The sequence below is a fragment of the Dryobates pubescens genome, chromosome 15, assembly GCF_014839835.1.
Source record: "Dryobates pubescens isolate bDryPub1 chromosome 15, bDryPub1.pri, whole genome shotgun sequence".
Lineage (NCBI taxonomy): Eukaryota > Metazoa > Chordata > Aves > Piciformes > Picidae > Dryobates > Dryobates pubescens.
In genome coordinates, this window is record NC_071626.1 from 5,193,304 (window position 1) to 5,219,425 (window position 26,122).

A 26,122-nucleotide genomic window follows, 5' to 3' on the forward strand; every position below is an offset into this window, starting at 1 on the left:
TGGACCCAACACCACCATGGCCATTAAGCCACATTCCAGAGTGCCACGTCCACGTTTCTTGAACATCTCCACGGACAGTGCCTCCACCACTTCCCTGGGCAGCCTGTTCCAATGCCTCACCACTCCTACAGGAAAGACATTTCCCCTCATGTCCAGCCTAAACCTGCCCTGGCAGAACTGCACACAATTTCACTCTTGTCCCATCAGCTGGTACTAAAGAGACTGAGCTCCACCTCACTAGAACCATGCAATGCAATATTTATTTATACAGCCTGCATAGCAGACAAACAAAAAAGGAAAGCTCAGGGGGACTGCCAAGAGCACTGCAGGTGATTTTTCTGTAGGAAATCATGGAGTTTGACATTTTCTTTGTGTGTAAGGGAAGGCCTAGGTAGACACTAAACCCTAGTCTAGCACAAAGAATAAACTGTACAACATGAAACACAGCCGAGACCAGCCTCCCACCTCCCGTACCCTTCCCTGCAATGATCTGATGCTCCATTTCCACGGGATACCCAGGGCTCGGCTTCACAAAGCACTGACACACCTCACCTCCCACCCACGTTACTAAAAGCCAGATTCCTTCGAAACACAGCAATTTCTTTCCAAATGAACTTGTGACACGGGAGCAGGCAACAATACCAGACATACGCATGAACGAGAGGGCCAGATCCACACCCAGCCGGGCCTGCCGCTGCCACCCTGCCAGAGCTCAAGATGCCCGCCTGGGGAAGCCCTTCCCAGCAACCGGACCGGTGTCCCCTGCCCTTTACCGACCGCAAGCACGCCCTAGAGACAAGAACGCCTGCCCCTGCTGTGTCTTCTGCAGACGGGAAGGGAAACAGCGGCCAAGGGAAGCCGTCAGAGGAACAACGAAGACGCTCCCAACTAGGGACCAACCAATCCCACAATACACTACACTGCGTCGCGTCCGGTCCGGTCCGATCCGGCCCGAGCTGCGCCTTCCCGCCCCGCCCCTGCCAGCCTCCTCCCATGGCCACGGCCGCCGCCGCCGCGCCTCTGCCCGCCCGGGCCCAGCAACACGAGCCGCACGTGGAGGGGAGCCAATCAGATGGCAAGCGGTGCCTGGCGGCGGCCAATAAGAAAGCAGAAAAAACGCGGGCTGCAGGCGCCCCCGGGCAAGGAAGAGAGGCGGGCACCGAGGAGGTAGGGAAAGGCGCGGGGAACGTGCGCATGTGCAGCGGAGGGGACTACCGGTCCCGGTGTGCCTCGCGCTAGACAGATAGGGTGAGGCACGCCGGGAGCTGTAGTTCTTCTGGAGCGGGGCCGGGCCACTTCGCTTGGGGCTGGACTCCCCCCTCCCCGCTCTTGGGCGGGCGGAGCCAAGTGGCGTCGCGGGGGCTTCCATGGCGGCGGCAGCGGAGCGGACGGATGAGCTGGTGCGGGAGTATCTTCTCTTCCGCGGCTTCACCGCCGCCCTGAAGCAGCTGGATGCGGAGATCAAGGCGGACCGGGAGAAAGGCTTCCGGGTGAGCGGCGACTTTCCTGGCGGGGCGCTGGGCGCGGGTGCCCCCTGAGGACTACGCGGTCCCCGGGCAGGCCGCGGGCGCCCCTCTGCGCACCGCTCCCGGAGCGGGCCGAGCGGCAACGGGACAGCTCTGGGCGCCCCTCGTTTCCCCGCGGAAGGAGCTGTCCTAGGGGGCGGCCGCTCCTGAGCTGGCTTGAGCGCCGGGGCCCGGCTGGCCGCGCAGGCGGGACCCCCCCAGCATCCCGGGGCTGAGGGCCGCCGTTGATGTACGCGCAGCCTCCTGGCGGGGGTGGCAGGTTTAAGCCGATTAGAAGCATTCCTGCTTGGCTCTGAAGCAGCGTTAGCACTGGGCAGCGGCGGTGGGCGACAGGAGCCGTCCCCTGCCTTGGCTGCCCAGGCAAGGGCCGCGGTTCCCAGCCGGCCGCCCATCAAAACCGCTGCCTATGGCCCCTGCATCCGACGTGTGAACCGCCGGGGCCGAGAGGAGCGGAGAAAGCGGGTGTGCGAGAGGGCAGCGGCAGGACAGCGCTTCGCGTGGATCTTTTCTCAGCCATGAGAATATTTGCTCGGGGCTTTACACCTCCGCTCCTTTGTTTGTGTTTTAAGCGCCAGCTCGGTGCGTGGGAATTTGACACGGTTTGCTAGCCTCGCAAACAGTTTCGGGCCTTCGTGCGAGCTTTGTGTTTGAGCGGCAAGTCTGGGCGCTGAATGGAGTGATTTGACCGGGCAGATCTTTCTTCAAGCAGCTTTATCATTCGTGAAACATGTTGCTTTTCTTTTTAAAACGTCAGCACTGAACGTGTAGAAGTTGGCAAACAGTTGATTTAATTGGAATTATGCTGTCCGGGAGGGAGCTGCAGGGGGTCACAGAGTTCAGTTTCCTTTACGAAGCCACGGAGATGGAGGTTGGGTGATGCCCTAAGATGCTAACTGATGATGGGAGAGCAAATCACATTTAAACTTTGTTACTTGCATTTTGTATAGGGTGCAGACGGTGGGATTTTTCCCCCTGTTGCCTGTCTTCACCATCAGAAATCACTGAAAGAATGCTTTTTTTCCCCCCCATGCCATCATTTTGCTTTATTCAGATTACAGAGATAATTCTCTCCAAACCAAACCTCAACTGCAAACTTCTCTGCCTAGTAGATAAAGTTATTAGTAAGAGAGAGGCACCTAAAAGATGGCAGCGTGACAGATCTTTCTTCCTCTTTCTGATGACTAAACTCAGTCTTTTTTCCTTTTAGTCTAAAAATACTGCAGTTTCCAGATGCTGCACTTGAGTTGTCAACACTTAAGCACATTATTCCTGTTTCTCATAATCAACTGACTTCTTTTAAAAGGGAAAGGTTTTGCTTTCTTGCAAGGAAAAAACCCAAAGTGTTTCCAGGATTGAGAAAGCAGCTGATGCACGAGTGCTGGATCGTGGCATTATTTGCACTTCTCAGCTTAAAGCTTCTCAACAGCTTCCTCTAGCCTGCAGAAGAGGAGACTCAGAGGAGACCTTATTGCTGTGTACAGCTACCTGAAGGGAGGTTGTAGCCAGCTGGGGGTTGGTCTCTTCTCCCAGGCAACCAGCACCAGAACAAGAAGACACAGTCTCAAGGTGTGCCAGGGGAGGTTTAGGCTGGATGTTAGGAAGAAGCTCTTCATAGAAAGAGAGATTGGCCATTGGAATGTGCTGCCCAGGGAGGTGGTGGAGTCACCATCCCTGGAAGTGTTTAGGAAGAGACTGGATGAGGCACTTGATGCCATGGTTTAGTTGATTAGATGGTGTTGGATGATAGGTTGGACTCGATGATCTTGAAGGTCTTTTCCATCCCATCCCATCCCATCCCATCCTATCCCACCATCCCTGGAGGTGTTCAAGAGGGGTTTGGATGTGGCACTTGGTGCCATGGTCTAGTAGTCATGAGGTCTTGGGTGACAGGTTGGACTTGATGATCTATGAGGTCTTTTCCAACCTTGTTGATTCTGTTCTATTCTGTTCTATTCTATTCTAACATGAAGTTACAGAAAGTCTCCTGTTTTGCCCTCTAGGTGGATAAGATAGTGGACCAGCTGCAACAGTTTGTTCAGAGCTATGACCTGGTAGCCCTGAGGGATTACTGGAGCTACCTGGACCGACGTCTTTTCAGCCGTTTGGAAGATGTGTACCGGCCGACGGTGAGCAAGCTGAAAACCAGCTTGTTCCGGTACTACCTCGTCCATACTGTTCAGGTAGTGCTTCGTTTGTTTAGGCTTCTGTGTTCAAAAGGTCCTCCTCTCTGAAACCAGGGCAGTGAGAGCCACTGACAGGCTTGGTGGGGAAGAGAAAAGCAATTCCTGTGTCATGTATGAGGGCAGATTGAAGGAGTTGGGGCTGCTCAGTCTGGAGAAGAGAAGGCTCTGAGGTGACCTAATTGTGGCCTTCCAGTATCTGAAGAGGGCCTACAGGAAGGCTGGGGAGGGACTTCTCAGGATATCAGGTAGTGATAGGACTAGGGGGAATGGAATGAAACTGGAGGTGGGGAGATTGAGGCTGGACATGAGGAGGAAGTTTTCACCATGAGAGTGGTGAAGCCCTGGAATGGGTTGTCCAGGGAGGTGGTTGAGACTCCGTCCCTGGAGGTGTTTAAGACCAAGCTGGATGAGACTCTGGCCAGCCTGATCTAGTGTGGGGTGTCCCTGCCCATGGCAGGGGGATTGGAATTAGATGATCCTTGTGGTCCTTTCCAACCCTGACTGATACTATGATGCATCATGAGTGCAGTAAGGAGTTTGATGCAGACTCCCATGACAAGCAGGGCAGGGAAGCTCAGGGGAGAGAGAAATGTGGTTAGCTGGGAGCAAGGATGGATGGGGCGCTTGGTGCCGTGGTTTAGTCGATTAGATAGTGTTGGATTATAGGTTGGACTCGAGGATCTCAAAGGTCTTTTCCAACCTGGTTTATTCTATTTTAAGGCCAGGCTGGATGTGGCTGTGAGCAGCCTGCTGTAATGTGAGGTGTCCCTGCCCAGGGCAGCAGGGTTGGAACTGGCTGATCCTCGAGGTCTCTTCCAGCCCTAACAATTGTATGATTGTAATACAGAGCAAACGGCGCCAGGCCTGGTGTGGTGGCATGGATGTGCGGAGGCATGAGCCCTCTTCTTCTTGCTGTGTTGCAGACTGGCCGCAATGACAAGGCGCAGGAGTTCTTCCTCAAGCAGGCCTCGGAGCTCCAGAACCAGGCGGAGTGGAAGGATTGGTTTGTCCTGCCCTTCCTGCCTGCCCCGGACTCCAACCCCACCTTCGCCACCTATTTCTCCCGCCAGTGGGCAGACACGTTTATGGTGTCCCTGCACAACTTCCTGAGCGTCTTGTTTCAGTGCATGCATATCCTTTCCTTGGCGACTGAAAGTTAAACCTCCCTTGCCCTGGTGGTGTGCTCATTGTTAACAGGGGTGCCAAGAATGTAGTGGCATAGAACTTGCTGCTTTCGGATGTTTAGAGCCAAGACTTAATAGGAAGCTGGTGCTTGCCAGGGGATGATGGAGTAGTTGCTGTCCAGTTGTCTGATGATGTGTTATATTCCCTGGGCACAAACAGTTGTGTTTGTTGCTAATGCTGAACTCATCCACCTTGAACACCTCATCCAGTTCTGGCGTCCCCATCGTAAGAGGGACATAGAGCTGTTGGAGCGAGCCCAGAGGAGGGCCACAAGGATGATCCAAGGGCTGGAGCACCTCTGCTGTGAGGATAGGTTGAGGGAGCTGGGATTGTTTCAGCCTGGAGAAGAGAAGACTTGGGTGGCCTTATAGCTGCCTTCCAGTACCTGAAGGGATCCTACAGGAGGGTTGGAGAGGGGCTTTTCATAAGGGTATCTAGCAACAGAGCAAGGGGGAATGGTGTTAAGCTGAGGGAGAGTAGGGTTAGACTGAGTCTTAGGAAGAAGTTTTTCAGTATAAGGGTGGTGAAACACTGGAAGGGATTGCCCAGAGAGGTTGTGGATGCCTCTTCCCTGGGGGTGTTCAAGGCCAGGGAGCAGCCAAGTCTAGCTGAGAGGTGTCCCTGCCCATGCCATGGAGGTTGGAGTAGATGATCTCTAACGTCCCTTCCAGCCTAAGCCATTGCATGATACTGACCAGAAATCTTGTGCACATCTTGTTCTGAAATGCTTTTTCTCTTTGCTTGGCATAGTACAAAACAGGCATTAAACTTTGGGTCATAGTCCATAACAGGCCCTTCTGTGGGTACACAGGTTCACAGCATTGCTCACTGTAGCAGGGCCTTTCAGCACTAGCAGAAGTAGCAGCTTTTGTCCCACACTGTGTAGTTCTGACCTTGTTTCTTTGCTGATGGGCAAGTTTACACTGCAGCTGGAATACACCTGATCTTGAGCTCTTCCCTCAGTGTACACTAATGCAGTAACATGACATCCCTTGTCCTTCTGATGTGTTAAAAGGAAGACTCTAAAGAGCCTTGCATAGCCTACATGAAGTAGTTTGTGCAACAGTGAAGTGCAAAGTTGCCTTAGTAACTAAGTTATTAGTCTGCAGGTCTCCCACAGACCTCTTGCTGGTAGCACGGACAAGCCTTGCTGTTTTACAGGCAAATGGCCACTGTGGAGTGCTGGCTGTTAGGATTAACCCAGGTGCCCACAAATTCTTGCTTTGATTTTGCTTTAACATTCCTCACCAGTTCCAGTCATCTTGAACTTTGAGGCTGAGTGTCTCAGGAGCAGCCTCATACAAGAAGAAAACGAATCGTTGCGGCATAAGGTCAGACCTGAATTCACTCCTTGTTTGCTGCCTGGATGAGGCTGTAAGCTTTTTGGTTTGTAAAGCTGGTTCCATCCATTCAAGAAAGTTGTGGCTGTTCTGTTCAGTGCAGTAATTGCAAGGCCAAATTCTTCTAGGAGTCCTTTGTTATTATGGTTTGCCTTTCCAAAGGCTTCCAGGAAACTTAGGGTTGTGATCATCCTGTGACATGTCTGTTGAGGGTATTGCAGTTCCCACTGCTGGAGGTGACTGTCCTGCTCACTGTACTGTCTGCCAGGTGGCTGGATACTGTGCAAACTTTTCCTGCTGCACTGTCAGGTCAGGGTCAAACTGGTGTGGCTGACTTTGCATGGAAACTTGTGAGTAGTTGTCAGTCACTTCCACATTTTTAGCTGCTGGAGCAACAGAAATGGGCAACAGCTTCTGGCAAAGAGGCAGAAACCTCTCCTTCTGAAATAGCCACTTCACCATGGTGGAAGTGCACTGAAAGCTATTTAGATCTTCTAATGGAAATGTCAATGTCTGTTTCCCAGCTCTAGACCTTACAGTACACCATAAGAAAGGCTAAGCAGTTCTGACAAAGCATCACCCAGCTGCCTGGCTTGTTTTTGGCAGTCTCATCATCAGATGCTTAGAGAGAGGGGGGGTGTAAGAATATATAACATGGTCAGTCCATTCCCAGTGTAAGTTCCTATTGGGGTGATTTAGGCAACCAAGAGTTTAAGAACTTCCTAAACTACAGCTGACATGTGGATGATAGTGTGCAAGGGGGAAGCCTTATTCATGTAGGCAGCACTTGACTTGCACTTCCTCAAACATACCAAATAGAAGCCCTCTATACACATCAGTAAATAATGGTTTTTGCCTTCTGCATTATAAAACCTGTGTGTTGTGCTTCCTATTTCCACTGCTTTAGTAGCTGGTCAGTGCTGTCCATTTGTCCTAAAAAAGCTGAGGTAAAACAGAACAATCTCAACAAGGAGGTGGTGTTTTGCAAGAGGAAAGTGAGATTTGTTGCTGTGTGCTGTATGGAGTCAGTGGATCAGGCAGACTTTGACAAGAAGGTGGTTGGTAAGAGGCAGCAGGTTCAAGTGTGTTTTCAAACAGAGCTCTTTCTGGGACAAATAGACAAGAGGTAAAACATAGACAAGAGGTAAAACTAGACCTCCCTTCTTGGAGAACTGCTGAGGTCAGAAAAGGAAGCAGCTCCACATGGAACACCTACTTAATAAAACAATGGTATAAATGAAGGCGGAATTTGATGCCAGTGGAAATAAAGCAGTGGTTGTGATTCCACTGTTGAACCAATGCAAGTACAGGAATAGCAGGCTGGCTTTCTAAAGCTCCTTTTTCTTCTTGTAAAAGAAAAGCTTGAGGAGCTCTTCATGTGAGGAAGGGTCACAGGCATAAAGCACATCCGTCACAGAAAGCTGTACCCTGAGGTTCCTCTCTGCTAAGAGGGAGAATAGAAAAGTGTCTTGTTTTCCACAGTGGGGAGATAAATGTCCCTGTCATGCTTGGGAGGGAGCTGAGCAGAGTGTGTAGCTGGATTACAGGGTGACCTGTTACCATTGCCCTCAGTGTACCCTGCCAGCTTCACCAAACCCTTGGCTGTGGGAGGAAGATTACCTTCTAGGCTCAGTGCCCATATATCACTACTGCCAGTCACATGCATTGCCCTGGTGGCCTTAAACTGTGCCTGCATGGAGAGGCTGCTGAGCTCTGCTCTGACCAGCTTTCCTTTCCCAGCATCATTCATGTCCCTACAGCAACAGCCCAAGGAGAGGCTCCAGTTTGCTGTGTGAAGTGCTGATTGTTTTGACTGCTTTGGGACTAATGTGCTCAGCCACTCCAAGCAGCTTTCTTCCCTCCCCACCCTTCCTGGGCTGTTGAAATAAAGTAGTAAACAACTTCAGCAAGTGGGCAGGAGGTGAATCTCAGTGACCTTCTGTTTACTTGGCCCTCTTCTCTTGTTGTAGCTGTTTGCTTTGCAGGCTGAATCCTCCCGCATGAAGAAAGAGGAACTGGAGATGGAACAAGCGGTTGTGCATCACAAGCTGCCTGCATATGTGGCCAACATGGATCGACTAGGGGACTCTGAGCTGTAAGTGCCTGCAGAGAAGGAGCTGGGGACAGGCTCTACTGTTTGGTTTTTTGGGGTCTGGGAGGTTCCTGAAGAGTTATTTCCTTGTTCCCTGCCTTGGGAATCAGTGCAGCAAGATATCCAGGCAGAAATTCTGTTGAGCTAAGTGGGTTTAATGGAAGAATTAATGATGGGCATCTCTCCTGCCATTCAGGAAAGAGATTCTTGCCAGTCAGTGAGAGCCCAGGAACACATGGAAGTGATTCTTCTTTGCTTTCAGCATTACACCAAGGTGTTCTGAGCAGGCAGGGCACTGGTAGCAGTGCAATAGTCTGCAGTGTTGATCAAATGAAGTGGATTGTCTCAGCTTCAGTTTGCTTTAGTACCAGTGGTACAGTAGGTAAGTGCCCTGTATTGTTTTGTAGACACTGTTGTGTGACCCGAAGAGGCCCTTGTTAAAGCAGAGATGCTTCCTGGCTTTTGCAGTGTCAAAGGGAAATGAATTTTCTCTTCTGTGAGGTTCAGCTAGGCACAGAATTCCCCATCAACCTGCTGCAGTTAAAATGTGCTTTTGTGGCTACATCTCTTGTATTCCTGTCTGTGGGAATCAGGCAGCATGCCCAGTGATACAGCTTGTTTAATTGTCATTTAAACTCTTCTTTCCCCCCAGTACACAGTCATGCAAAGCAAGTCTGGGTGTTTGAACTCGTTGTGGTACTGAGATTTATTGGTTTGCATTTTAATTTTAGGTTGCTTTGCTTTGAAATAATCTGCAAGGAGATGTAGCTTAGCCACAAGGTGACACTGCTGAGGCTTTGACTTTCTCATGTCCTCCTTTCACTTCTGTTGAGACAGGAGTGGGATTGATGAAATTACCCTGCTGGCAATGGCAAATAGCAGGTATCACACAGACAGTGTCTCGGTTTTAGTCTAAAAGGTGTCTGATTAAATAGTTCACCAGACACTTGAGTCTCTCCTAACAACTGCTGTGCACAGGAAGGGCTGCAGAGTTTAATCTGAGACTTGGTTTTGCTTTAACTGCTGTGGAAAGCCCTGGTGCTCATCTGCACACCCTGGGGAGAGTGACATGAAGGATGGGATAACTTGTTCCCATATTCATTTTTGTCCATTTGTGTTAGAAGAGCTTGCCTTGGAAGTGGCGTTTCTTGTACATGCAACTTGTCTCTCTGTCTCAGAGCCAGTTCTGCCTGCTTTTTCTGTCTCTCTGCTCAACCCAAAGCCCAGCTTTGATGGAGCAGAGGAAATACTGTATTCCCCCTCCCCTTGGTGCTGCTTTTCTCTCAGAGGAAGCTGTAGCAGAGTGAGACCAGACAGTTATGTTTTGGGAAGCAGCAGCTGCTCTTGGCACTGTGGGCTGAGAAGAGAGGTGTATGCAGTCACAGAACTGAACCTAAACTTGTTTTCCTTTGGGTCCAATTTGTGATGTATGGAGGGCCTGGGCTTTAAAATTGCTGACTGTCAGAGAGTGTTCACTGAAACACTGAATACTTAATGCCTTTCAAAGCAGGTTTATGTTATGCCCTGAATTGGGGAGTCCCAGCTGAATAGGTTCTTTGGAAATCTGGATTCCCCCTTAGGGTCTTTCTAAACTGAGTGGGAAGTTTTAGGTGGCCCCGCCAGGGGATTCTTGAGCCCACTGAGACAGTGGCACCTCTGGCAAGTGAGCTTTGGTTACAGTAATTATGTATGCAGTAATTACAATGATGTGCTCCAGGCACTAAAAAGGTGTTTGAAGGCAGGGTTTTAATGCATTGTGGTCCATCAGCTTGGGAAGGACTACCTGCCCTCCAGAGGTTCAGACAGCTGGCACTGTCTTAGGTGGTCTTTGGTGAGGTTGTCTGGCTACTCATTCACACTCTGTTTGGTGTTTTTTTTTTGCTTGCTTTGTTTTCTTGATCAGTGATATGACCTGCAGCCAGAGGAGTGCTGCACACTCTCTTCAGTCCCGGGGAGGCTTTCTGTCTTCTTTTCTCTTACAAAGTAAAAAGGGCCCTGCCAGACCAGCCCATCCAAGTGGGGCTTCTCCAACTCAGACTGGCAGTATGCTGCTAGGGAAGAAAGAACCAACAAACCACCAGGTAATTCTTAACTGTGTTCCCTGAAAGGTGCCCAGTGTCCCAGGAGTTAACTTGCAGCACAGCACTGCTCCAAGCTTTTGCTTCCACCTGAAAAAACCCCACCCCACAAAATGCCCTTTCCCTCCTTGCCAAGTGTCTGCTGGGCCTGAACGCAGCACGAGGACGGCTTCTGTTGTCTGGTGCTTGCAGGTGCTTGGTTTCTTTTCTTCCTCTCTTGCACTTTGTTCTGCAGCCTAGCACAGTGTAACCTGGCCAAACCATTCCTCTGCCTTCCAGAGTGCCAAAGGAAAAGAAGGAGCAGTGAGCTGTAAGGACGGGAAGAGCCATTACAGTGGGTTAGTAGCAGGCGAGTCCAGCTTCCTGCAGCAGCGGCAGAAGCGCTTGCAAGAGCATGGGAAGGAAAGGAAGGAGCTGCTGTCAAAAGGGACCTCCCAGGTACCAGGCAACACTGCAAGGCTGGCAAGCTGAGGGCTGTTGTTTTTTGTAGTTTGATGTGCAAGTGGCCTGTGAAGATTCTGAACTGCTGCTCAGATCTAACTGTATCAAAGGTTAATCTCTGTAGTTAATCAGCTCCTTCCACACTTGGCTATTTCTGTGTCCCTGGGAGGGAGTCAGTATTGGCATTTCAGAGGGAAGAAGAGATGTCTTTTGTTGTGGTCTTTTCACCAGCCTGGTCCTGGGGAGAGTATGTTTCATTCACAGAATTGTTCTGTTTGGAAGAGGCCTCTTAAGATCGAGTCCAACCCAACCACCACCATGGCCATTAAACTGAGTGCCTTGTCCCCATGATTCCTGGACACCTCCAGGGATGGTGACTCCATCACCCCTCTGGGCAACCTATTCCGATGCCTGACTGCTCTTTAGGAAGAGGTTTTTTTCCCTAATGTCCAACCTAAACCTCCCCTGGCACAATTCCAGGCCATCTCATCCCATCACCTAGAGAGAAGGAACTGACCCCCCCCCACTCTCTGCCATCTCCTTTCAGGTTGCAAGGAGCTCTCCCCTCAGCCTCCTTAATGATTATGTCCAAATACTTTGTTACAATCCCCATTCCTCAGTAGTAGTGTGGGCACCCATCCTGCCCAAGCAAGTTCTCTCCTCTGGGTTCTTGTGCTGGTGTGTGCAGGCTCTGTGTGGGACAGAAAACTCAGTAGAAAGTTTTCCTGGAGAGGGCTGGAAATATCCTTCTGGCAATGTTTGCTTTTTGAAGTTTTTTTGGTTGGTGGTTTGGGGTTTTTTTTTTTGCAGTGTATGTTTCAGCTTTGCCAGGGGCTGTGCCCTGCTTGCTAATCCAGTGAAATAATAAAACTCCTGAATTTTACCAGTTTGTTAAGCAGACTGCTTCTGTTCACCTGTGTGTTGTCTGACTGCCAGCAGCCATGTGGTCAAAGGGGACAGAGCGCAGGAGAAATGATGATGACAGCGTCTCAGCTGTGTTTGTTTTGGCTGTGTGAATCACTGCCCCGGGGGAGAGACAGTGCTGAGGCTCTTGCCTGTTGGCCAGCGTGTGTGGCTTCTCTATGTGTGGCAGCACTGCCTTGGAGAGTTGTTACTCCCCCACTGAGCATTCAAGGCTATGAGAGAACTTTTTTCTTCATGGCTTATCTAAAAGATTTTAATTAAATACTGGTCAGAAAAGTGCAAAGCCCAGTTTCCTGCTCAGCAGCCTCAGACTGTCCTGATTCTGTGATGTTTCAGGCTAAGGCAGTGTTTTCCTGGCCTTGGGGAAACTGATCACAGAATGTTAGGGGTTGGAAGGGACCTTGAAAGATCATCCAGTCCAACCCCCCTGCCAGAGCAGGAGCACCTAGAGTAGGTCACACAAGAACTCATCCAGGTGGGTATTGAATGTCTCCAGGAGACCACAACCTCTCTGGGTAGCCTGTTCCAGGGCCTCACAGTGGAGAAAGTTTTTCAGTATGTTCATGTGCAGCCTCCTCTGCTCCAGCTTGCACCCATTGCCCCTTGTCCTATCATTGGGAATCTCTGAGCAGAGCCTGGCTCTGTCCTCCTGACACTGCCCTTCACATCTTCATCAACATTCCTGAGGTCACTCCTCAGGCTCCTCTTCTCCAAGCTAAAGAGCCCCAGCTCCCTCAGCCTTTCCTCAGAAGGGAGATGTTTCCACTCCCTTCATCAGCTTTGTGGCTCTGCACTTAAGTCTTCCAGGCAGTTTCCTGAGATCTTTATGGAACTGAGGGGCCTAGAACTGGACAGAATATTCCAGATGTGGCCAGGGAAGAGCAGAGGGGGAGGAGTACTTCTGTGGATGTAGTAGCCACACCCCAGGATGCCATTGGCTTTCATGGTGAGAAGGGCACATTGCTGGCTCCTGGTCATCCTGCTGTCCACGAGGACTCCAAGGTCCTTTTCCCCAGAGCTGCTGATGCTATTCAGCTTTCTCATCTCAACACGTGAGCAGAAAGGAAACTGAAAGGTGACACTTTCTTTCACAGGGGTGTTATTTATTGGCTCTTGTCTCCCCACACTAACACAGAGAAGCATTCTTGAATTTATTTCCTAATCATTTCTGGTTTTGTGATTTCAGCCTGTTTGAGTGTGCAGGGTTTGACCCATTGCCCAAGATGTGAACCTACTGTAAATAAGTCAAGGATGTGTTAGGGAACAGGGATTCAAAACCATCACTGCTAGGACCATTTTGGGGCATCTCATCTTCAGAGGATGGTTGAGCAAAGGAATGCTTGCAGGTGTTTTACTGACTTAAGTGCTGCATCTGTTTCTTGTTCAGCTTCTGGTGGCAAGGGAAGACTAAGCTGCTTTCAAGCACTTCTGTGTGCTGCAGTTCAGACCCTTTCTCATTCAGATACCTTTAGCTCTTAAAACTCCCATTTGTTCTGTCTGCCCTGTCAAACCAGGTTTTAAGCTTTTGGCCTGGTGTCAGCCCTACTGCTGTCATCAGTGCCTTGGCTGCAGTGGTTGCCCTACTGCACACAGGCTAAAGCCTTGGCAGACAAGGATAATCTATGCTGGGTCTCATCATCCACCAACAATTTTGTGCAGGTTTGCTGAACTGCATAGTGTGCACTTAATTTATGTTGCTGAATTCAAGAATGCCTTGGAAAAGGTTGATTTGCTTGTGAATTTATGCTGAATTTATGTGAATTCATAGCATCCAAATGAGCCTCTGATAGCAGCTGAGGCGAACAGATGTTGTGGCTCCTTTTAATTCTCACAGGAAAGTGTATAGTGGGGCACATGGAAGGGGATATAAGGGGCTCTGCAACCAAGGAGGCAACTGAGCAACACACTGTGCTTAGAAAGGTCCCTGGCAGAGGAAGTGTTGAGCTGACAATGCTTCTGTTTCCACCCAGCTTGGCTTTGCCTCACAGCAGGCTGGGGTGGCGAAAGAGCTTGATCTGGAGCTGCTGCTTCCTTGTATTTCACACAGGATTTCTTCCTTCAGGGCCAAAGTGCTGAGAAGAAAACTGATGCTAGCACTTCTGAGCCAGAGCTGTGCTCAGAGCTGCAGGCTGAGCAAACCGAGACAACGACCAAAACAGCTGCCAGCAGCACAGACGCCCTGGGGGTCCGTCAGGAGCAGCCTTTCATTGTCCTGAGCCAGGAGGAGTATGGGGAGCACCATTCATCCATCATGTACTGCAGGTAAAGGACTGCCAGAAGAGGGATTTCTTGTAGAAGCCTCTCTAGAGGACCAGCTGTGTCTGGCCTCTTTCTCCCAGCCTCTGCTCTGTCCAGCATGCTGTGCATGTACTCACTTGTAGAGCAGTTGAGTTGGGTGTGACTGAAAACAGCCTGCAGCTTGTGCAGTCAGAATGGACAGAGATTCTTGTGAGTGGGAGATGCCAGCCAGAGAGAGCAGGATGCTATTCCTTCAGGGCATTATGCTTTACACATGGAGCTCAGTGAGCTTCATTGTGCCAGTTGTTGTGGACTGAACAGGAAGTGGTGCAAGAAGTTCTGATTCCTGCAGGGGGAAGGGGCATGTGGCCAGGAGAGGGAGGATAATCAGGGTATTTAATGTCCAGTTTTGGGCTCCCCAGTTCAAGAGAGGCAGAGACCTGCCAGAGAGGACCCCACAGAGAGCCACGAGGGCAATTAGGGGATTTGAGCATCTCCCCTGTGAAGAGAGACTGAGACACCTCAGGCTGTTTAGTCTTGAGAAGACTGAGAGGGGATCTCATCCATATGTGTAAATATCTGAGGGGTGGGTGTCAGGTGGAGGGGGCCAAGCTCTTTTCAGTGGTGCACAGTAATAAGACAAGAAACAACAGGTACAAGCTTGAACACAGAAGATTTCACCTCAACATGAGGAGAAACTTCTTTGCAGTGGGGGTGACAGAGCACTGGAACAGGTTGCCCAGGGGGATTGTGGAGTCTCCTTCTCTGGAGTCTTTCAAAACCCACCTGGATGCATTGCTGTGCAGACTGCTCTAAGTGATCCTGCTTTGGCAGGGGGGTTGGACTTGATGATCTCTCGAGATCCCTTTCCAACCTCTAACGTACTGTGATGCTGTCATCTGCTTGCGTCCAAGAACTCTATGGAGAAATACATCCAATTGGTTTCCTTCTGCACTTAGGGTTGACTGTTCTGGACGGAGGGTGGCCAGCTTGGATGTGGATGGGGTCATCAAAGTCTGGTCTTTTAACCCCATAATGCAAACTAAAGCTTCATCCATTTCCAAATCTCCGTTGCTGTCCCTGGAATGGGCGACCAAGCGTGATCGGCTGGTGAGTGGTCTGCCTGTGGAGGCTTCAGGGTCACAGCAGGTGATCTGGGGCTGCATGTTGCACGTTCTCCAAGTTCTTAGAGAGCTACCTTGCAGATAAGGTCAGGGCAACAGTTTCCACATGGGCAGCTGAAGCCTGTAGGGTCCAAGGAAAACTAAGAGTGGCAAAGTGTGCTCTACGTAGTATTGAGCAAGCAATTCCCCAGCGGTTGCCCTGCAATAGAAGTTCTCATGCTGTAGTTTGGATATGGCTGGAGGACAGAAGTAGCTCCTTTAAGAGAAATGCCCCTCTTCAGGCAGAGCAGGCAGCCACTTGAAAAGGCAGGCAGAGGCACAAGAGCCCATGGGAACGCTGCAGCAGGGAGCTGTGGAGCTTTACTTGCACCCTGAGCCAGAGGCAGAGAAAGGAGAGAAGGGCTGAGGAGCAGTGATGTGGTGTTGGCATTCTACTTAACACTGGTGTGAAGAGGGCTCCATAACCAGTTTTACACTGGTCCTTCATGAGCTGGGGCTGGGTGTGTGCTTAAGGAGCTCAAGGCTTGGCTGAATACCACAACAGTTTAGATCTTTCCTGTAGCACTTCAGTTCTGTTACTAGAGAGGAGCCTTAAATTACACACAGTTGTTCTGATGTTTCTACTGGTTTGTGGAGCTCATTTCCTGCTTGCTGATAGATTCTTCTTTCTGAACTATATGGGGATTCAGCAGTAAATCAGGTGCTGAAGTGAGAAGAATCTGGCTTGTCTTCCCCACCCCCCCCTTTCTTTAAGAATGTGTCCCCTCTCCATGGTTTTATTTTTGATTGTGGCATCACTGCTGCAGCATGTGTGAGCCCTTCTGAATGATTTCATTCCCCCTGAAGGAAAGGAGCTGGTGTCTACTTGGTTTTGGCTTAGATTGTTAAACCTGTGTCACTCTTTCCTCGCTCCTCCAGATAGTGAAACTAGATGTGTTCTGCATCCTCTAATGCTCAGCCATACTCTAGAAAGTTGCTTTTACTCCACCTTGGTGCCTACCAGATCTTTTTCTCAGTGGAAAGCAGTGCTTTTACTGTGACATCTGTAGCTCTGGGGCAGTCCTGCCTACTGAGTGTCCCATGCACAGAAGGACAGGGTGTAGCCTAGTGGAGTGATGTTTAATCCAAATGCATAAACAGGGGGGGCGGAAATTGACTCTGTTGTTCGTGGCAGTTGGAAAGGCTCTGCAGAGGGACCTCGACAGGCTGGGCAGATGGGCAGAATCCAACGGCATGAGATTGAACGCATCCAAGTGCCGGGTTCTGCACATTGGCCACAGCAACCCCATGCAGAGCTACAGGCTGGGGTCAGAGTGGCTGGAGAGCAGTCAGGCTGAGAGGGACCTGGGGGTGCTGGTTGATGGTAGACTGAACATGAGCCTGCAGTGTGCCCAGGCAGCTAAGAGGGCCAATGGCATCCTGGCCTGCATCAGGAACAGTGTGGCCAGCAGGAGCAGGGAGGTCATTCTGCCCCTGTACACTGCACTGGTTAGGCCGCACCTCGAGTACTGTGTCCAGTTCTGGGCCCCTCAGTTTAGGAAGGAGGTTGACTTGCTGGAACGAGTCCAGAGAAGAGCAACAAAGTTGGTGAGGGGTTTGGAACATAAGCCCTACGAGGAGAGGCTGAGGGAGCTGGGGTTGCTTAGCCTGGAGGAGACTCAGGGGTGACTTTATTACTCTCTACAACTACCTGATGGGAGATTGTAGACAGATGGATGTTGGTCTCTTCTCCCAGGCGGCCAGTACCAGAACAAGAGGACACAGTCTCAGGCTGCGCCAGGGGAGGTTCAGGCTAGATGTTAGGAAAAAGTTCTACACAGAGTGATTGCCCATTGGAATGGGCTGCCTGGGGAGGTGGTGGAGTCGCCATCACTGGAGGTTTTCAGGAGAAGACTTGATAGGGTGCTTGGTGCCGTGGGTTAGTTGTTTGGGTGGTGTTGGATTGGTTGATGGGTTGGACGCGATGATCTTGAAGGTCTCTTCCAGCCTGGTTTATTCTATGTATTCTATGTATTGTATTCCTCACTCACACTCCTTCCATCTTCTCCTTGCTGGTTTCAAGCTCTTGCTTGGCAGCGGGGTCGGGACTGTTCGTCTTTACGACACAGAAGCAAAGAAGAATCTCTGTGAAATCAGCATTGATGAAGACATGCCCAGGTAACTCTGGAATGTTGAGTTTTCTATGTCAGCACTGGGTTTGACTGTGGAAAGGTAGGTCAAGTCTCAATGTTCCTGCTCTTTTCCTGCAACTGCAGGACTATCTAGCCTTCACCCAAGAGGCCAGTCCCTGTCTGAGCAGTGCAAAACTGCTGAGTTAAATGAGAGACACTCAGAATCTAAGCACACTGACGAGAACGGAGACAGGGATGACAGCACTCAATATGAGTGATAGCAATCATCCAACTTTATTGTTCCACACTTTGTTATTTATAGTCTTATACATAGTTAATTCTATTCTAATTTAACACATACTATTGGTTTCTCTCTAAAAGGTTACATCATTGTTTTCACTACTCTGTGGAATTTCTCCACTCAGTCTAATTGCTCTTTTTCCCAGCTCTTTGCCTACTCCTCATCTTGTTTGCCTCCCTTCTCAGGGGCAGCTTGACTTCAGCATACCAAGCAATCAGAACTTTCCCACAACTCCTACTCCATTGCTATATTAACAGAAAATCCTTCAAGGCCTAACTTGCACAGGTGTTCCTGGGACCCATGTCCCCTCTTGCTCAAACCAATCCCCAACAGCACACAAATTCTGCTCTCCTTCTCAGTGCACCCTGTCTTGCAGGGTCTTACTGGGATCGCTCATAGCTGAGTGCTGTGCTTGAGGCAGCTGCTGGAGAGAGGCAATGCAGACTGTTTGCTGTGTTTCAGGATCCTCTCGCTTGCCTGCAGCCCAAGCGGTGCCTCCTTTGTCTGTTCGGCAGCAGCCCAGAGCCCCATCTCCCACATGGATTTTTCAGCAGTAAGCTCTGGTGGCAAAAGCATGAACCAAGTTCCTGGGAAACTGCTACTGTGGGACACTAAAACAATGAAGCAGCAGGTACTTGCTGGGTTGATTTCCTCCTTTCTGAGAGTGAGTGGCTTCTGTTTCAATGGGGGTTGGACTCCATGATCTCCAGAGGTCCCTTCCAACCCTAACATCCTGTGATCCTGTGAATGTGTAGGTGCCCTCTTCCTAAGACATGCTGAATTTCTTTTCCATGCCCTTCTTGTTCCTCCTTTCCCTTGTATCACATGAAGGTAAAAAAGAACAGTTAAGTAGCTGCTGGGTTTGGGGGTTTATTTTTGGTTGGGTTTTTTAGTAGTCCATAGCCTTGTTTCTGTCTTGCCTGTGCACTTTGTGACTGGGAATGTCCTCAGTGGACTGAAGGATGTTTTGCTGAGGCTTTCTCTGGCTGCACTACGTTGAAGAGTTTGCTTTGCCCTCCCTGGTGAAGTGCTTCTTTCAGAGCTTTCATCTCATGTCCTCTTCTCCATTGCTTCAGTTGAGATAGGTGAGATTCTGTCAGGGAATCCTCATCCCATCCCTCACCTTTGCCCTTAAGAAATGCTGTCCCTGACATGGAAGAGAAAGCAACCTCCTCACGCTAATGCCCTGTCAGGAGGTGTTTTGGCAGCCTTGAAGCCATAGCCAGAAAGCTCTGGCTTGGCTGAATTGAATTGCTGATGTAGTGTCACAGTAGCAGCCAGCTTTGAAGTTCGTAGTTGTGAGAGTTGCTGCTACTGGAGGAATTCTTGCTGCTGGATGATGTCTTTCCTCCCTTCCCTGGAGATCAGCTCCTCAGCACCCCCAGCTGTGTTTCTCAGCATTAATGCAGACTTTCCTTTCCAGCTGCAGTTCTCCCTGGAGCCTGAGCCCATTGCTATTAACTGCACAGCTTTCAACCACAACGGCAACCTGCTGGTCACGGGGGCTGCAGATGGGATTGTTCGTCTCTTTGGTAGGGTGGGAAAGCACCTGGGGCGGGGGGGGATTGTTGCTAACCAGCTGAATGTGAGCCTGCAGTGGGCCAGAGTGGCCAAGAAGTCAACTCCAGTAGCATCCTGGCTTGTATCAGAAAGGGTGTGGCCAGCAGGACAGGGGAAGTGATTGTCCCCCTGCAGTGAGCAGTAGGGAGGTTGCACCTTGAATGCTGGGTTGAATTTTGGACCGCTCACCCCAATACAGGCATTGAGTTACTAGAGTGTGTCCAGAGAAGGGCAAGGAAGCTGGCAGTGGGTCTAGAGAACAAGCCCTGTGAGGGAGGGCTGAGGGAGCTGGGCTTGTTTAGTGAGGAGAAAAGGAGTCTGAGGGGAGTCCTCATCATTCTCTGCAAGCACCTGAAAGCAAGCTGTAGTGAGGTGCGTGTTGGCCTCTTTTTTTTTTCCCCAAGCAGCAAGTGATAGGACAAGGGGAATTGGCTTCAAATTGCACTAGGAGAAACTTGGGTGGGTTATTAGGAAAAAAATCCTTCACTGAAGGAGTTCCCAAGCACTGGAAGAGGCTGCCCAGGTTGGGTAACCAATGCTGGACTTAATTAGATTCCAAGTGTAGCTGTGGTACACAGGGACAGGTTTCAGGTGTGGGCTTGGTGGTGTTACTGGTTGTACTTGATGACCTTAAAGGTCTTTTCAAAGCTAATGGATTTTGTCCTCGTCAGGCTGTTTAGACCTGCCTGTTTTGTGACTGAGGGATCTCCTTATGGCCTGGACAGTGAGGTGGAGGCTGCAGTCAGATGGACTGAGAAGACAGCTGCCAGAAGTTGTTTGGATGGACTGGATAGCAAGGGGAGGAGGAGGAGAAGGGTGGCTGTGGGGCCTGGTTGCAGAGTGCTGGCAAGTGGCAGAGAGCATGTGAGCAGCCCCGGAAAGCTGAAGGAAGAGAGGCAGGGATTTTGTGGCAAGGTCTCCCCATACAGGAGAGTAAGCACAGGGTGCTGAGAGTGGGTTGGGCTCCTCCAGTCTGGTTTAGAGGGCTGGGATGGAGACCTTCTGAAGATAAAGGGCCTTCAGCTGTGTGCAAGTACCTGTTCAGCGCTGGCTCTCCCCTCAGATATGCAGCAACACGAGTGTGCCATGAGCTGGAAGGCTCATGATGGGGAAGTCTACTCCGTTGAGTTCAGCTATGATGAGAACACAGTCTACAGCATAGGTGGGGATGGAAAGGTAAGCTCTGGGTGACCTTCTGTTGGTGACAATCTGCTTTGAAGGTGGGTGGCCCTTGTTTAAGACAGCCTGCTCTAACAAAACTCACTCCCACACTGGGGAGTGATCTCATGAAAAGAGAGATAAGAAACCAAAAGCCCTGTCGGGTTGAGATAAGGAGAGCTTATTGGAAACCAGCACAATGTACAACACCTGGTGAATGAGCAAAACAAGCCAAGAGAGCAAAAGACACTCAGCAAACCAACCAGCAAGTGGAAAAGGGCAGCATGCAGGCAACGTGAGACAGATAAACACCCCCAGCCAGAAACTGGAAGGAAGCCCCCCACCCTGAGCTGAACTCCAGCACTTGTGTTATAAAGCTGCATGACCAGCATGGTATCAAATAATCATCAGCAGATTCCCCAGGCTGTCCCTCCCAACCTAAACCAGGACAGGTGTTTGTCTTATCTTAGCCTTGCTACATCAGTTTCAGCCAAAACAAGGCCATGTTATCTATACAAGGCTTCCTCAGCTCTCTTGCAGGCCAGCTTGGGGGTCTCCATTTAACACAAAAACCTGCTGCTTGTAAATGACTCGGGCCCTGAAGCTACTAAATCAGCTTGCAGGAAGCTGGGTGGTTTTCCCACAGGTGGGGCTAGCAGTAAAAATAGCAAGATCCTGCAAGTGACGTGGAAAGACACCCAGGCAGCAGTGCTCGAGCGAGGTTGGCACTCTCGGAGGCTTTACAGCCTGTGTTTTGAAACTAGAGGCACACAGAGCTGAGTCAGAATGCCATCTTGTGTTTGTGAGGAACACTCACTTCGCCTTCTTCCCAGCCCTTTTAACTTGGGGCTTTTGTCATCTTCCTGTCCTTTTAGTTTATTCAGTGGAACATTCACAGAAGTGGCCTGAAGGTGTCCGAGTACGACCTTCCCAGCGAAGCCACAGGGCCTTTTGTTCTGTCCGGCTACAGTGGCTACAAGCAAGTCCAGTTCCCGAGGGGAAGGCTCTTTGCTTTTGACTCTGAGGGCAACTATATGGTGACATGTTCTTCTACTGGAGGAGTCATTTTTAAGGTGAGTCTGAAGTGCTCTTCGTGCTTCCATACAGGCTCTCGTAACAAGGCTGCAGCAGCAGCCACTGGAAATTGTCGAGCAGCATCTGCCCTCCATGGAAGCTGCTGCTCAGTTTCATGCAGTGTGCATTTTAGCAGTGCCTGCTGCTCAGCGAGTGTTTGAACCCTCTGTTAGCAGCTGGCCCTCTTGCATGTAGATGGAGTATGCATACTGCTACTTCTCAAAGCTTATCTGCAGCAGTTGTCCTTAGTGTCCAGCACAAAGTTCAGTTTCAATGCTTTTTCAAATACATTGATGCAAGTCAGTCCAGTGCAAAACGTGTGGCTGGTGCTGGTCTTGAACCTGCCCTGGGTGCTTGCTGATGCTGTGTTAGCCTGGGCCTGATTCTCTCTTCCTATTGGGTGCTGCAATGAAGGATAAGGCTGAATGGTTCCAACTATCCAAATTGCTGTGCCACAGTTAGAAGAGGTTCCTGGTGGCATATCCCTCACTTGCCTCCTCTGGGGTCAGTAGCCATCAGTGGAAAGCATGGCCAGGCAGATCAGATGGAATTTTCACTCTGCACCTGGGGCATTCAGGAGCAGCTATACTAAGAGGAGCTATAGCTTAGGCTCACTTGCTTGTCATTAGTCCTTACTCTTCACCTGCCTTGCTCAGTTGCTGCAGCTCAGCTGAGGGCAGCAGGCTGGAAAGTTGCTTCTTCATGTGTGAAGCAGCAGAGCTGTGAAGATCTCAACATTCTGCTTCATTAGTGTACGCTGATGGGGATATGGAGTCTGTGGCAGGCTTTGGCCTGGGTGCAGTGCACCCAGGTGCCTTTAGCAGTGGGTGCTCTGCCTCTGCTCCAGGAACGTGCCCCCTTGACATGTTAACTTTCTCCCTTGTAGTTAAACGGTGAGGAAAAGGTGCTGGAGAGCTGCCTTTCCCTGGGAGGACACCGAGCTCCTGTTGTCACAGTGGACTGGAGTACAGCCATGGACTGTGGGACCTGCCTCACTGCCTCCATGGATGGGAAGATTAAATTAACAACCTTACTGGCTCAAAAGTCTTAACATGGACAGTGGTGAAGGGGAAAAAGCAAGAGCCTTGACAAAGCCAGTGTTAACTGCACAGGAACAAAGTGCATGGGAGAGAAGGCAGCCCCCAGCCCTTCTTCTCACTGCAGCTTTTTGGATTTGTTAAATACATTTGCCAAACCCCTGTGCCATGAATGGGATGCCAGTATGGGAGCAGAGCACTGGCAGCACTGAAAAGTAAGTTCCCACTGACCCATTGTGGCAGCTGGACTCCCTCCACGAGGGAGCAGGGGCGGAGAAGGCTGCTGGGATCACCTCAGGGCTTCTGCAGAAGCACGAGAGGCTGAAGCAAGCATGCATGAGGCAGCACAGTGTGTGGTGATAAGATGGATCAGACTGGAAAGGCTGTGCAAACCCAGTCTCTTCTTTTGGTAGAGCATTTGTCACCTCTCTCCCTCGCCTCAAAAGGTGTTTGGAGTCTTCTCCATGAAAATAAAACATGTCCTTGCACTTGATTCCTGTGCTCTGTTCAGTTCTTGCTGCAAAATGGGGAGGGCAAGTGACTGGGGCAGTGATGTGCCAAGAAAGTCTCCTGCATGGAGAAAAGATGCTTGTGCCTTCACCAGCTGCCTCTGACAGCTTTCTTCTTTTACTTGCTTTCCCTGTCTTTCCTTTTTCCTTTCATGTGATTTCCGTGTCTTTCTTTCGTTTACTTTGTTTTTCTTTCCCTGCTGTGCCATGAAAGGCTGCTGCATGGAGAAGAGTCCCTTGTGCTTTCACCATGCTGCTGGCACTGACACCACTCCAAGGCCTCCAGACCTCCCTCTATCCATCCAGTTTGTGTGGACATATTACATTCCCTTGAGCCCTGGTTTCAGTTAAAAATTGAGTTCCTTGTGGCTTACTGCTTGGCTCAGTCTCTTCGGAGTGACTGTGCTTTCTGAAGCCAAGGGCGTGTTGTTGCTGACAGTGCCTGCTTCTACTGGAGAAAGCCCAGTGCTAGGCCCAAGGACTGGCATGCAGACTGAGGTCTAGATCAGGACCTGCCTGAGCTCTGTCACGGTGTCACCATCTGCAGCTCTCTCTCAGCTGTGCTGATCCAGAGCCTCATGGCCTGCACCCTGCTTGTTCCCCATCTCCTGGAAGCTCAGCTGGGATTCGTCTTTCCCCGCGTGTACGCCGTCAGCTCTGCAGAACCTCTCTCTGGAAGTGCCTCCAACCTGCAAAGCAACATTTGGCCTTTTTCACATAAACCCCCTCACAAAGGTATCAGTTCCCTCCTCTGTTTTGCTACAAAAGAGGCCTGGGCCCCTGCCAGGAGATAGGCTTTCTCCATACCTTAGCTTCATGCCTCTCCAGTTCCCCCTGTGGTTCTGTGCCCCGCTCCTCTGAAGCTTCTGCAGTGCCAAGTTCTTGCCCTGCAGCTGTTTGTTGCACATCATCTGGACTTGCAGTAATGATTCTGCCAGATGTCTCTGTTGGAGAGCACAGATAGACTCATTCTGCAGCTGGCTGCCACGGTAAGAAGCTGCCAAGATGAAAGAGGCTTTTACTCAAGGGGTTGTATCAGTAAATGGGTCTTCAAAGTGGCCAGCTGCTCAATGCAGGTTACTCTCCCCACCTATTCCACTCTCTGTAGTGAGAGGACAAGGGGCAATAGCTTGAAACTCTATTTATGGCTTTCTGCTTCAGTCTCTGCAACACAAGCCCCTGTCTGCCCTTTCTGCCAACTGGCCCCATGTCTACAACAGCACAAAGTCAGGGTGCATGTGACTTTGAGCCACCTCCTCAGGGAGCCCATTGGCATCACAAGGGGAGTGAAAAGCGGTGTGAAATACAGTGCAGGTCCTGGTTCAGTCACATCCAGGAGGGTGACTTCTGTGTTACCTTGGTAACGAGAACTTCATGATCCTCGCAGGAGTTGTTCTCTGCTTCTGCTGCTGGCAGCTCTTCCTCCATGCTATATACAGAAAGGAAGGAGACACATTCAGTAAAAATACTCTCACACACTTTCACACTCTCTGCTGGAAGAGCAACAGTTGTTCCTGTGCCATTCTACCTGTATTCCTAGCCAGGGGGTAAAGGGGAACCTTTACATTTCCTCAAACCTAGGCCTGACTCTGAAGGTTAATCTGACAACCTGAGAGTTCAGTGATCGTCTAAGTGGGTATCAAGAGTGGGACAAAGATTGTGGCAGCACACCCACAGCCTGCCAGCAGCAAGGAGAACTGCCCAAAACATCCACTGAGTACAGGAGTCATTTCCTCAGCGGTGCCCATGTTGAGCATTGCTAGCTCCTACAGCCCTGGAGAGTGGGTGGGATTTGCCAGAGGCACTGCCCACTCCTCAATGCCCCTTCATGTCCAGGCTGTTGTCCTGGAGTCTCTTCCACTCACCTCTGCAGCTGGGCCAGCTCGCTCCGGACCTCCTTCTCCTTCTCGGTCCTCAGTGAGTCGCAGGGTGTGGAAGAGCTGGGGCTGTGCTCCCGCTTCCACACCCTGCCACGGAGGCCCTTGAGGCTCCTTTTGGCTTTTTGACGTCCTCCTATAAAGGAGGAAAGAAAAAGCAACAGTGCTGGGAGTGCTTATTTCACTCTGCTGTTCATCAGCTGCTTCACTCTAAAGGAGCTTACAAAGGGAACCATTCAGTGTGTCAGGAATTACCCCTGCCATGCTGCTCCTTATCAGACTGCAGGCCTGCTCCCAGGCTGACTTGTTCTGGAAGCTCCACAGGGGGCAAGACACTTCTTGAATCTTCCTGAATCCTCCTGCATGTTTTAAAGGCACATGTGAGAACTGGCACAGACTCCTCCTTGAGCCATTTCCACACACAAAGCCTTTCAATATGGAAAGATGGAGAGAGACTTTTTCCTGGGGCCTGTAGATGAGGACAAAGTGCAATGGGTTTGAACTAAAAGGGGACAGAGTGGAGACAAGGAAGAACCGTTTTGCACTGAGGGTGGTTTAACATTGGACCTGGTTGCACAGAGAAGTGGTGAGTGGCCCCATGTGTGAAATAGTTTAAAGTCAGACTGGATGTGACTTTCCTGGTTCAGTCACATCCACTCAGCAGCACTCCAAGCTGTACCTAGAAGGAACCACTATGTGAACAGCCACAGGCTAAAGGATGGCTCCCTGATTCAGTTTCAGTACCACAATCACCTGTCTGTGCCCCTTTGAGAACTGGCATCAGCTGAAGCACATTTTTTTAATCTCAGACTCCCTTTTGTTCAGGGCAGAAAGCAAAGCAAGTAAGAACAGAGAGGCACAGAGTGTCTGGCAGTAGGGAAAGGACTCCCCAGCACCACTGCAGCACCACGCTGCATTTCAGCCCTGGTGATACACAAGTGTGACTTCTGCATTACCTCTGAAAACGGAAGGACAGGATCCAGCCAGGAGGAGTTATTATCTTCCATTTTCCCTGGTGCAGGCAGCTTTTCCCCAATGCTGCATTGAAAAAGGAAGGACATACAACTGGTTAAAATAATCAGTGTATCACAGACTCTAGTGGAAGTGCAGCAGCTTTTCATGTGCCATTCTACCTGAATTCATAGCCTGCTGGTAAAGGGGAACACACCCACCCCACACTCACAGCCACCTCTCACTGCTCCACTGGAATATCCAAGATTGAACGACCGCTGGCATGTTCATGCTACAGGTGCCTGTTCTTGTCCATGGAGTAACTTATCCCTGCTGGCTACAGTCTCTTCTCATAAAACCTCTTTCAATTTCAATGGCCAGCGACATTACAAAGCCCTCAGGCACGCTATGGT

General features: G+C 50.4%; 1 protein-coding gene across 2 annotated transcripts; it reads left to right on the top strand.

The window, feature by feature from the left end:
- The first annotated feature begins 1,342 nt into the window (after positions 1-1,342).
- WDR91 (WD repeat domain 91) lies at positions 1,343-22,851 on the top strand. 2 transcript variants are annotated; one of them, XM_054167674.1, is made up of 15 exons: positions 1,343-1,490; positions 3,527-3,706; positions 4,633-4,840; positions 6,143-6,225; positions 8,205-8,329; positions 10,230-10,407; positions 10,684-10,842; positions 13,817-14,031; positions 14,967-15,117; positions 17,194-17,288; positions 18,006-18,174; positions 18,967-19,075; positions 20,167-20,279; positions 21,137-21,334; positions 22,222-22,851. In XM_054167674.1, exons 1-15 carry the CDS (start codon positions 1,368-1,370, stop codon positions 22,384-22,386), a joined length of 2,271 nt encoding a protein of 756 aa, XP_054023649.1. In that variant the 5' UTR covers positions 1,343-1,367; the 3' UTR covers positions 22,387-22,851. The 2 variants fall into 2 exon arrangements, with proteins under 2 accessions (XP_054023649.1, XP_054023650.1); XM_054167675.1 differs by having other exon boundaries at positions 13,832-14,031.
- The last annotated feature ends 3,271 nt before the right edge of the window (positions 22,852-26,122 follow it).

Excerpts from the sequence above, each read along its gene's own strand:
- WDR91 (XM_054167674.1), top strand. The coding sequence starts at position 1,368 with ATGGCGGCGGCAGCGGAGCGGACGGATGAGCTGGTGCGGGAGTATCTT. Across the intron at positions 4,841-6,142 it reads CGTCTTGTTTCAGTGCATGC|CAGTTCCAGTCATCTTGAAC; the intron begins ATATCCTTTCCT and ends AACATTCCTCAC. Across the intron at positions 17,289-18,005 it reads ATTGATGAAGACATGCCCAG|GATCCTCTCGCTTGCCTGCA; the intron begins GTAACTCTGGAA and ends GCTGTGTTTCAG.